The following is an 11,873-nucleotide window of genomic DNA, read 5'->3' as shown; positions in this document are numbered from 1 at the left end:
TCATCATAGTTTAATGGGCCATCCCTCCCTTGCGGCAGACAGGTCCCTTGTCCCTTCACACTGCCGCCTCCTGCCGCGTCTCGGTGCGTCCCAGGCGCGGTGCCGCGCGCATCCGTCCTCACATGTGTGTTTGACGTCAGACCTTAGGAGGGGCTCTTCCGTGGCGCTGCTCGCTGTTGTGGTGCTGAAACAACGCCTGTATTGTGTGCCTTCTGAAGAAATAACTGTTCGGTGGTCTCCTCCGGTCCAGGCATGTGTCTTTAGCCCGAGTGTGTAGCGTACCAAGCGGCTCCTCGCACCTGCGGTAAACATGCTCTTTTAGCGGACATGGATTCGTAGTACAGGCACGGGTGCAATGGATTCGCGGTGCTGTCCCGTCCTCTTGGTTGCACTGGCTGTCAGCCTCTGCTTCCCAACGGCCATCGCCGACAGAAAATTTGGTAAGACATTGTTAGAGTTTTGTTTTTGCCCCGTTCAGACGGAGTTCTCTTTGTTTAATGTTGTGCCTCTGTTTAGCTGCGCACTGACTCTGTCCGTGGTGCTGAAGTCACTTTCACGGTTTGAGCTCCAAATCGCATATATTACAAAAGTTATGGTTATCATTGTAATGGAATCATATTTAGTTAATGCACACACCACATTCACATCTTAACATTACAAAAGTCTGTGTGTTATTGACGTTTGCAGATTGGCTGAAGCTGGAGTTACATAATCATACAGGCCTTGGAGATGAATGGTCCTTATTGTTTCTTCTGAAAGTTGTTGCCTGGCTTATCTGTTCTGTTTTGCTTGTCCAATAAATTATACAAACCACACTTAACACGGTGTAGAACGGACATCTTTTGACAATGAATTTTATAGTTGGTTTGATCCACAAAGCTCAAATGATGCAGTAAATTTCATATGATGTTAATGGTTTCCATCATCATAAAATTACCCCGCTCATATATCCAAAGACTGTCATTTCAAGCCCACTTACATTTTTCATTATACCCCACACCTGCTCAGGAAAAGGCATGTTTCAACTAGCCTTATTTCACTGCCGGACTTGGCTCTCTTGTGTTTCATTACCCTTGATTTGTTCTTCCAGCCCTGCCTCAGACATCCCCATGTGATTTTTCAGCTATGGCATGTGTCCAAAGTATGACTTACAATTGAATCCCTGCTTATAATTGAGCTCTTTTGTTATGAGGGACGAAGATTACAGGGCTTTTGAAACCATCTCACAATCCATCTCTTCAGGTGACTAACAATTCTCCAATCACGCTCGCCTTTCCAAGATTAGCATTTAGGAGACATGACGGCCCAAACTTTATCTGGAAACAGTTCTATACAGCTCTGCCTGCTCGTGTGCTGCTGTGATGATTCATAGAGACATAGAGAAGCATAATTTTCGATGCTGCCTGTCTGCTCAACACCAACAAGCCAAAAAAGTAGACATCTTGTTATCTTCTCTCACATCGTTAATTTATGCCTAGAATAGTTATGAATGACTCATTGCCTTTCCCCCAGATACATTCCCCATTCAGTTCTCTATATGTTTATTTATGTCGAAGCGAGAGGTCTCCATCGTCACTGAGGGAGCTGGTTAAACTTATTGTTTTTTAATGAGACCCCTGTGTATTCTGCTGTGTCACTGGACAGAACTGGAAATGTCTGCGACGAGCAATTATAGGCCTATTTCTAAATATATACATGCCCGCAGTAAGCTACATATGTGCGAGTGGGTGGATTTCTTGGTGGAAGAGAGAGAAAAGGCAGAGAGTGAACACCAGACAGGAAACAGTGATGGACTGATCTGACATATATAAGTCACACAGGGATTCAGATAATCATTTACACAAATCCAAAGATCCTGCAATATTTACCACATTTAATATCACGCATCAGGAGGGAAATCATCTCTCCAACATTACCTTCCAGTTCCAGTATCTCTTAATTATCTAAAAATGTAGGGCCATTTCAATGTTAACAGAAGGACTAACAGTAGAAAAAAAACAACCACGATGAATGTTTTTCATTCAAATTCATCTTGCTTACAAAGATGGGAAGGACAATGTCTTTTCAAGTTAGTACCGTGGCTAAAAAGAAGACACTTATCATATTATCAACATGAGTTACAGAAATATATGGCTATCTTTATCATTGCGAGACAGGGCCTAGCTTGCATGCCCTTTTTATTTAAGAATTTCCTCTTGTGTTTACTTTGCTGCCTTTATAACATCTTTCTTGGTTGACCTTGAGTTGTCTTTGTGGCTGATACATTTATATAAAGGTGCACTTTCTGTCCTTGTGCTTGTCTCCATCAAAATGAAATGCTTATTGTGTTTTGTACTGTCTTCCTTTATATGAAGCACTTCTTTTGACTTGAAGACTCATTTTTTCAAACGTGCTAATATGAATAAACGTTTTTTTTTTTTTTTTTGCTTAGAATGTTCACAGCATGGCATTGAACTTTTGAGATTTATTTAATCACAGTTTTTCTTTTTGTATTTCTTCAAAAGCCCTGGAAAAACACGCATTCTTACTGTGAGCTGGGATCACCGTTCCACAGAGCTGACCTATAATTTGCGCTGTATGATGCCACTCCAAAGAAATAGATACTGAGAGGCATTCCAGATAAAGCACAAATAGAAAAGTTACCTAGTGCACCTTTAATATATTGATTTGAATAACTTCATGAATGAAAGTCATTGATTGGAGTGTGTGGTTTGTCTTATTGTATTAGCAAATCCGACCTCATTGATTTACAAGCCATTGAAGTAAATAGCCCACGTTCCCAAAATTATATTCTTCTAGAAAATTAGACTCAAATGAAGCTGTTACTGTATCTGTAATGGACTTCTCATAGTGTGTGTTTGGTGGAGGTCATGCCCTGGCCAACATGCTGTACTGTCCTGTCCTGTTCTTCTCTGTCTGGATGACTCATTATCTCTGGCATTGACTCCTTCTCTTTAAATACACAAACGTGCGGGGGCGTCTTGTGAGAAAAACAGAAAATCACAGCCTTGTTTCCAATAATGATTTCAGAGAACACATCCTATTTCACATCGGGAACATTGTCTAGTCTTTTACTGTCAGTGTGAGTACAGTTTGTCCGCGTTTTAGCAATACTTTATGTATGTGTTTTTGAATGATTCATTTATCGAGTCCAGGAGCAAGCTCTGCCATTGGAAAATATGTAGAATTGATATTGTTGCACATTCGAAGCCTTACAATGAATGTGTTCATGGTGAGGCTGTTGGGCTTTTGGTTAATATTCTCCTCAGCTTCCAATCACGGCAAATCCCATAACTTCAGCTGACGCCATGTTCCAGCTCCAAATGAATAAGCAACTTTCATTAAAGGCTTAATACAGACACGCCACATCGCTTCCATGTGAAAGCAGAGAGAGGTTGTTACTCTCCAAATGTGTTTCCGAAATGGAGCAGGAGCACAGAGCTCACACAGTGCCCGACATGAGCATGTGGGAGAGCATTGATTTAGGTCGGGAATGGGAGGAAAACATGTTTTTAGGGCGATCCTTCCATTATAGCAAGTGTTGTTTATCGACCATCAAACACAGACTAGATGCTGGCAGAAGCTGAACTTTTAGACCAAAAATATAATATGTTTATTTGGTAACTGTTGAAAAATAACTAAACACATAATACAATTATAGGGATGCAAGATTATTCAGTTTACCGATAATTAAAATTTTATAGAGCACAATATAATCATAATAACTACTGTATAATATACAATCGTAATTATTTTAGAAGCAAAATGAATTAATGAAATTTCAATCTATTTTCAAAAAAATCTAAATTGAAGTAGTTTTAACTGTAAAATCAGAAATATTCTGCTATCATGACAATAACATTTTGATCTTAAAAGACCTAAAATGAATGTTCCAAGCCTAAATAAAAGCGTTGTGGTTGATCAAAACTACATCAAATGCAAACGTTTCGCTGATTTACTTCATTGTTTTCATTTTACAATGTGAATTAATACATTATTTTACTGTGCCTGGTCCTGGTATCAAAATGATCTTTAATAACTGTGATGTTTCTTTTCACAATAATCATAAAGCACTTCTATTGCCATTTTTACTGAACAAAATTCTCCTAGTTAACTAAAAAAATGAAAATAATAATAAAGACTTGCAAAGTAAAGTATATGTAAAAATAAACTAAAATATAGTTATTATTTATAATGCCTTTGAGCACCATATTTTTGTCATTAAATTGATTACGTAAATTATACAGTTAATAAACATAAGCTGAATGTATAAGGGATATAGTGTTGAAGTGTCTGAAGGTAGAAGCTGAATAAACCAATATGAAATGGTGAATAGCCTCTTCAGACAGGCCATTTTCCAAACTGGCCTCTAAACCTCATTTTAAGGCCTGTTTACAATAATGTCTTTTGATATCTCCACACATTTCTCCCTTGCACGCTTTACTGAGACACTGGTTCATTTCATTACACTTGGACATGAGCAGCCTAACACACTCAGACATGTTGGATTTGATTCATAGTCGGCTGCGCACTATCTTTTTTATTTCACCACAGGCCACGGCCATCTCATAGATACAGAGCCATGCGGCGGTATCAAGTGTCTTTTAGTGTTTATAAATCATCGAGAGAGAGAGAGAGAGGATTTAAATATACGGAGACATGAGGGGACAGGCCCAGCTATGATAAAGATATGAACACTTATCCGCTTTGGCTTGGGCTTATGTTTACATTTACATCTTATAGACCTTTTAAGAGACAATGTGATCAGACTGTTCACAATTTCAGAATGGAGATTGTAATAAAATTTCAATATTTTACTCACATCATGTCAAACTGAATGGTTTTTAAGTATTTCTGTTCATTTCCAAGGTAGAAATGTCCGTTAGTTTGCTTCATTATTACAAAGGAAGGAAAAAAATACAAGTCTCTAGCCTAAGAATTGGATTTGAGCTTTACAAAAAGTATAATTTGTCGAAAAAATAAAAAAATTGTTGCTGGATCAAATTTTTTTGTCCAGTAAAACCTTAAAATCTAGGTTTTTCTGTTATAATTTCCTATTATGTTAACAAATCATGTAAAATACAAAATGTCTTCAAACCAGGCTCTCATATTTTCACATGTATGAGTGGTTTTCATTTGACTAAACCACCTTGATTTGAAAACTAAAAAGATTTCAGTTCCTCCATTTAAGTCACCTTATGTTTCACTTCACTTTTGCCAAGAATTTAGAATGTTTTTGTTTCCAAACTTTTAAAGGGTCTTTATGTTTTGATACTCCCCATTTTTCCTTGGGGGCCTCTAATGTAGACCGCACACTGCTCAAATTTCAAACACAATCTTACAAAGCATTGACTTGCACAGGTGGGCTTTTCTCATTGCAATAATAAAAGTGGATGGCAAAGTAATGGGTTTTGTACTATAGTCTATTCTCCTCTTTAAAATAACCATTTGTGAAGGCTGAAAACCCTGCCAGCCCAAAGTTATACGGCGATAAATGGTCAAAAAGACCTGCCAAAATGAATGTAACCTTGTCACTGTGCATTTCCGATCCGCATTAAAGGTCTCCGTGCATAGTGTTTATCTCTCTGGGCCCGTTTGAGTCACGAGGTGGAGGTGGTGCTAAGGTAATGCGGAGAGGTGCACTTTATTGGCACTTGTAGGATCCGCAGCGGGTTTTGACTCATGCGGCTAATGGGAGAGTGGTTATTGGGTGAGGTTTGGCTGTGCATTAGCGGGCTCTGTTAAATGATGTTCACTGGAGTGTTGTGGTGAAAGTCTGTTTTGTTAATTACTGGCGCCGACAGGGCTGCGTTCACCGTGTAAATTGATCCAAATTGAGATTTTCTGCTATCATCAGTAATGTGGAGTCGGTCAGTGCACTGTTAAATATGGGAGTAGGAATTTATTCAAATATGTGAGTTTAGCAAAGTTCATTTCAAGTAATGAATGTTTTGTTTACATTTCCTCAAACATGCTTTAATTGTGTATTGAAACATGAAATTTAAAGGAGACACATAATACTTTTTATCAAGTACTTAGTGTTGAACTGTAACATAAGTAGATTATCATTTTACAGTTTGTTCATTTAAACAGTAAACGGTTTTGTAAAAGAAACTGGTTCATTAACTTCCCGCTCAAAACTGCGGAACCCACACGTCTTTATAACTCTTTATGTGACATTTCAACGTAACAAGCAGCGGATTGTCATTTACATGCTTTGATTTTTAAAAAGTGGCTATATGACATTTTAAAACCCTACATGTGTCACTCAAACTCAACTCTGATTACACTGATGAAGAAACACTGAGCTCTTAAAAGCAGATTTTTAATGTGTGCCCCTTAAATATATGTTGGCCACTAAAATCACAAGTTAAGGAGATGGATTAGTTGTATGTATCATTTGAGTATAATAAATGTAGCATATAATAGTTTCACTTAGAAACAGCATGTATGTTATTCATTGGTGTTGTTACCCATTAAGGTGTAGCACAAATATTTGTTGTGTAATTTATTGTCCTTTTAATATTCTACAAAACAGATCAAATTGTGTACCATATTAGTTTTTTACGAATTAAGTTGTGCAGTTCCAAATATCTACTTGTGCATTACCTTCACTTTCTGAGTTGCAGTTTCTACACAAGTACAAACTCAGTTGTTGAATATTGAGTGTATTTGGGTCCTGGTTTGCAGCCACAGCGGGTGCGATAACAGACTTGCTGCGATGTTTCTTTGTGACTCGACAGATGCTCTGTGGAGGAGTGTATGTGTGTGTGTAGGCTTAAGCGGAGAAGAAGAGACGTGAGGAAGTAAGTGAAGGAAGATATGTGTCCAACAGACTTGTCCAGGCAATCTGTCTGCTTATCTCGCTTCAGTTCAAGGTGAAAGAGAGACATCTTCAGGGTCAGGGAGGCCTTCTGAGGCCCAAATGCCAAGGACAATGTGGATTTGGACACTTGATACAAACTTTAGTTTAACTCTGATTTAGTTGCAGGCTGTTTGTGACCTCAAGCTGTTCCAAGACAAGAAGCACATTGTAGTAGTGGCAGAATTACTTTTTTGCTAGTTGTATATTGTAGTAGTAGTAGTAGTAGTAGTAGTAGTAGTAGTAGTAGTAGTAGTAGTAGTAGTAGTAGTAGTAGTAGTAGTAGTAGTAGTAGCAGTAGCAGTAGCAGTAGCAGTAGCAGTAGCAGTAGCAGTAGCAGTAGCAGTAGCCTCAGAGCCTTAGAGATGAGATCCTGTGGTCCCCAAACCGGACACCCTCCGACCCCTGACTGTGTCTAGAAATCCATAAAAACAATGAACAGAACTAATCCGCACCGGGAACAGGTCTGACTTACTGCCAGCAATAAACACAGCTGCTGCTCCTGTCATACAGGGACCGGACAGCCCTGCCAAAACGCAGACATCATTTCACTAACATAATTTCCTGTGCAAACAGAAAAATATCTACAAAACTTCTACAAACATGTTCTGAAATGTAAGTGATTCTTTCTATTTTTGCAGTTCATGTTTCATACTTTTATCAAATATTAATTCACCTGAACTAAAATGTGACCTTTGAACAGAGCTCTACAATTTAATCACAAATTGCATATCTAATTGCAATCACAATGCTTGTCAGAACAGTTATTTATGAACCCAAGACCTCATATTTTTGCTGCTTTACTTTACCACTTAAGAAGAGCACCCAAGTTTGTTTACTTTCACTCCAACCTCAGTGAACTATTTAAGTGGTAGTGTTAGTGGCTGTAGAAGAACCCTCTCCCAATTACAATTGCAAGTAGTTAAGCAAACAAATGCTAAGGTCAAACTGTTTACTTTTCTCTATTCAGTCATTAAGCCTGAAATACATTCTCTGATAGCTATTTGTGACCTTAAAGCCAAGGCCACTTATTACTGCAGTAATAATAAAAACACTGTTTCTTCCATTAGTATCGGCTGTATCCACTTCATGGATGGAAGTTTTCAAGCAAACTATCAAGGACAAAGTGTATTTCTTTCAGTCAAACTTTTCCTGAACTCATAATTACATAAAATGATATTGTTACGTGACCTGGACCAGGTGAAAAATACATCCTGAGCCATTAAACGTTTATCTGGCTGGACCTCTCTCTCAATCTCTCACTCGCTGTAAATGAGATGCTGTCGTGGACTGGGTCAAACTCAAGGTCACCCGTGTCGTGTGTGTGTCCGGTGCAGTCTTTATAATGAGCACAATAAGGCTGTGATGAGGGATCTGAAGCCCGGGAGTAGAGCAGGAGAATGAATGGTTATTATCAGGGAGATGTGTCTGCGGCGTCTAAGGTTGAGGCTGATTTATACTCAGAGTTATATCTCAGTCCAACCAAGAAAATGAACAATGAACCCAAGCAGAGATGCAAAGTTTTGTGGCTAATTCGAATCATTTACAAACTCGATGGAGCAGTTAGTCATTTTGTGCCGTGCATCCAGTATTTCCAGGTATTGCTTAGGGGATGTTCTGGGTGTAGAAATGCTCTCTAGACGCTCACAGGTGTGTGGACATGAAATATAGATGCAGCTGGCTATTTCTGGAACTGAAAGACAAAGGAGAAAAATGTCCAGTGTGGCCATGTGGCATTTAAAACATCCTGTTGGAACTGAAAACACAATATACGTCTTTAAAATTGGACAAATCCTCCCCTCTAAACATAATTTCATAACTTAACATAATCATAGTTAAACTGAAATTAAATCTGATAATCAAATAAACAGATTAAGCATGATATCCATAAATAATACTTGACAATTGCATTCAGATCAATAAAATGAAATGATTGTGCCGTCAATATTCTTGAAAGTCAGTTTAAAGGGCGTGTCATCTGCTTGTCTCCTTTGCTTGGTCTGGAAAGTTCCACAGTATGACGTTAACTGACATTTAGTTTGTTGGAGGGGTTTTATAGCTCAAAAATACATTGAAAAACATGCATTCTTACAGTGAGTTGTGTAGCCTCTCCACAGATCTGACCTGTAGCTAGGAATATTAGTCACATTGTTAAATTTGAATGTGGTTATTCACGATTGTAGGGCTTCACAGTATATCACGAAAGTATCACAACAAACTAAATATATAGTATGTTTCTCCATTTGACTGTAATTTACTTTTTTTTATTGAAAAATTTGAAAAAGGCATTGATTTTATTCAGGATTTTCATTATTCGGTCTAAATTTGCCTTAATTAAGTCTCAAGTTTTTATTTTGACATGAACATATTTATTTTAATATAACAGAAATTATTATCATAATAATATTAATAATTTCCAATATCATGCAGCCCTACTGTATTTGGCATTTTGACCAAGCAACAGTGAACTCCTTAATTCGCTTTCATTCACAAGCTTCAATTTTTGATTAAAGATATTGTCACACAAACTGCCTGATAAAAATATTTGTAGTATATGTACATGCAGTATTTCCTGAACTGAAACTTCTCGTTGTTGCCTAGATCTCACTTGCCTAGATTATATTCTGACCTAATCACGATTTCAGCATAATCCTGACATCACTACTTGCAGCCTGCTTGTCTCCATGGTGATAGATCATCCCTATGGAGACAAGCAGGTGTTGTACCCTCCACCAGAGAAGTTTCATACTGTCGTGCACCTTTCAATGTTAATAATCCAAAATGTAGAGGACAGGACAACAAAGCTAGAGTTTCTTTGTTTCTTTCTTGTTGCCATGAAGCCTGCACGTATTGTCCTGAACATGTGGCATTCAGAAAAGTGAAAGTACACCTTGCTTCCATCGGGCTTGCTCAGATTTCCCAGAGGGCGCAGGTGCTAGCTCACTTAGCGCTGCTTCTACCACACAGACCCTTAACTGTTTTTACTGGCTCTTCTCTTGCACTTCAACACGCTATGGCACCTCAAAGCAGGAGAGAAAATCAACTGTCCGAACCACTGAGAGCGGGTCAGGTGAAAAGGTCAAGTCGGCCTATTTCGGAGGAGCCGGTTGCCGCAGTGACGCCACCATCTTTAATTCATGGCGGTTGCCGGGGCTGTCGCCTGGAGCTGGCAGCTGAGTGACTGAGAGGGACCAAGCTGCATGGATTCTCAAAGATATAGTCTGGGGAAAGACACAGAGGGATGTGTTGGGACGTACCATCCACCTCAAAGTCCCCAGAAAGCCAAGCTTTTAGCTCCGACTAATTATTCATGTTAAGTAAGGTCTTTTTTAATGCATGCCAAGTCTTCTGCATTGTTCTATTACTATAAATGTTAATTATAAGAACAGCTCATCTGCTTTATACGACACTTTCTGTTTTTACTGTGCTTCCATTTGGTCTGTCATTTCAATTTTTAACATGACAACAATACAAAAGATTAAGATGGCTGACAATGATAGGGAAAAAACCCTTACATTTGATTTAAAGGTTGAAACGTTATTTGTAGATAAGTGACATAGATATAAATGCAAAATGTGCTCATATTTATGGCAGTAAAATCTAATCTTTAACACAAAAGTTGTGGTTCCTCTTTCTACTGTGAGTAAATTAAGTGACCTTATCTTGACAATAATACTTTATTTTTATAGTCTATCTTTTGAAAATATATTTTAGCAATATTCATTGTTTTGTCCTTCCAATTTCATCAACTTCAAATGATAAATTAAATGTTACAGTTACTCTTACTATGACTTAAGTAGTAGTTTCCCCCTAAATACCTTTTTACGAGCACTATACTTTGTACTTCTACATGAATATAATTTTAAAGTAAGGTTACTCTAACATGAGTGCAATTATTGGCTATCCCCCACTGCAGGTTTCATAGTCTTTTAAATATTAGATACTAAATATTTACTGACTGCAAGGGAAAACTATTACTCAAAAATAACTGTCTTTACAGGTGATACATTATAAATCCTCAACTTGAAAAGACAAGCTTAGTCTGTCATGCATTCCATTTTGTGTTGTTTAGAAAATATCATTAAACAAATAAGAAAGAAAAAAAAACAAAAAACACTCTGTCACGGTCTGTATGTGTAAAGAACGCTGAAAGTGTGAAAAAAGTGAGAAATCTCCGCAGACGTGTGACATGCAGATGGTGGCAGAAACAGGCTTTCTGGAGCGTGAGCAAAAGGCCGGGAGCCATGTTCAATTTTAGCAGTGGCGCGGCGTAATGACACAACCTGTTTAAATCTGCGGACATGGTGTCAAGCGGATGTTCATTTGCTTGCAGGTGTGTTCCTCTACTCCGTCCCCACTCCTCTTCCTCCTCTTTCTCCCGCAGTTTTATTACCTCAGTCACCCGCCGCATCGTCCTAAAATGGCTTTTTTGGCAGACGGTGCAGGTACCGAGGTGCGACGTGTCCTTGGTCTGAGCCATAATTACACAATAAAAGATATGCTGGTGGCCCTGGAGAGTCAAAGAATTATGGCCTTAACTTTGGAGCGCGGTGCCAAAACTCTTCGCAACCTCTTTTTTTGGCTCTTTTCATATACACAGATGGTATCCTTGTACTGGGCTCATACCTACATGGAGAGCCAAGCCTTGACTTCTTGTTCGGCCTTGGTTTTACCACAACAGGGCACATTTTACAGTCCAGCCAAGGTCAGCCGCTCACACCCGGGCCAAGAAAGCTCTCCACCAGACGAACTGCACGCTGCTATTCCTGGTGCATAGCTTATTTAAACGCACTTAATGGCCTAATAACATTGCGTCAGCCCACAGTATTCTTTTCTTATGAGAGACTCCCAGTTGTCCTTATGTAATTGCTTCCTCTAAATGGTGGTAAATGAGTTCTCAGTCTGAAACATGCACCATTCTAATGGCTCTAGACCTCAAGAGAAGGCCTCCTGTGACGATATGTCCCATGCAGGCTGCCGTGTTTTAGCTTAAAGGTCAATTGTTTGTGTA

General features: G+C 38.7%; 1 protein-coding gene across 1 annotated transcript in view; it reads left to right on the top strand.

The window, feature by feature from the left end:
• Positions 1–123: 123 nt before the first annotated feature.
• ptprn2 (protein tyrosine phosphatase receptor type N2) overlaps positions 124–11,873 on the top strand; it is a 112,260-nt gene continuing 100,510 nt past the window's right edge. Inside the window, exon 1 of the mRNA XM_072450963.1 lies at positions 124–440. Within this exon, the coding sequence (XP_072307064.1) occupies positions 356–440 (85 nt within the window). The 5' untranslated portion in view covers positions 124–355. The remainder of the gene's footprint in view (positions 441–11,873) is intronic.

This window comes from Eucyclogobius newberryi, unplaced genomic scaffold (genome assembly GCF_026437365.1).
Source record: "Eucyclogobius newberryi isolate DKJ021-1_F unplaced genomic scaffold, fEucNew1.0.hap1 SCAF_18, whole genome shotgun sequence".
NCBI classification, from domain to species: domain Eukaryota; kingdom Metazoa; phylum Chordata; class Actinopteri; order Gobiiformes; family Gobiidae; genus Eucyclogobius; species Eucyclogobius newberryi.
This window is presented reverse-complemented; position numbering and strand designations above follow the sequence as displayed.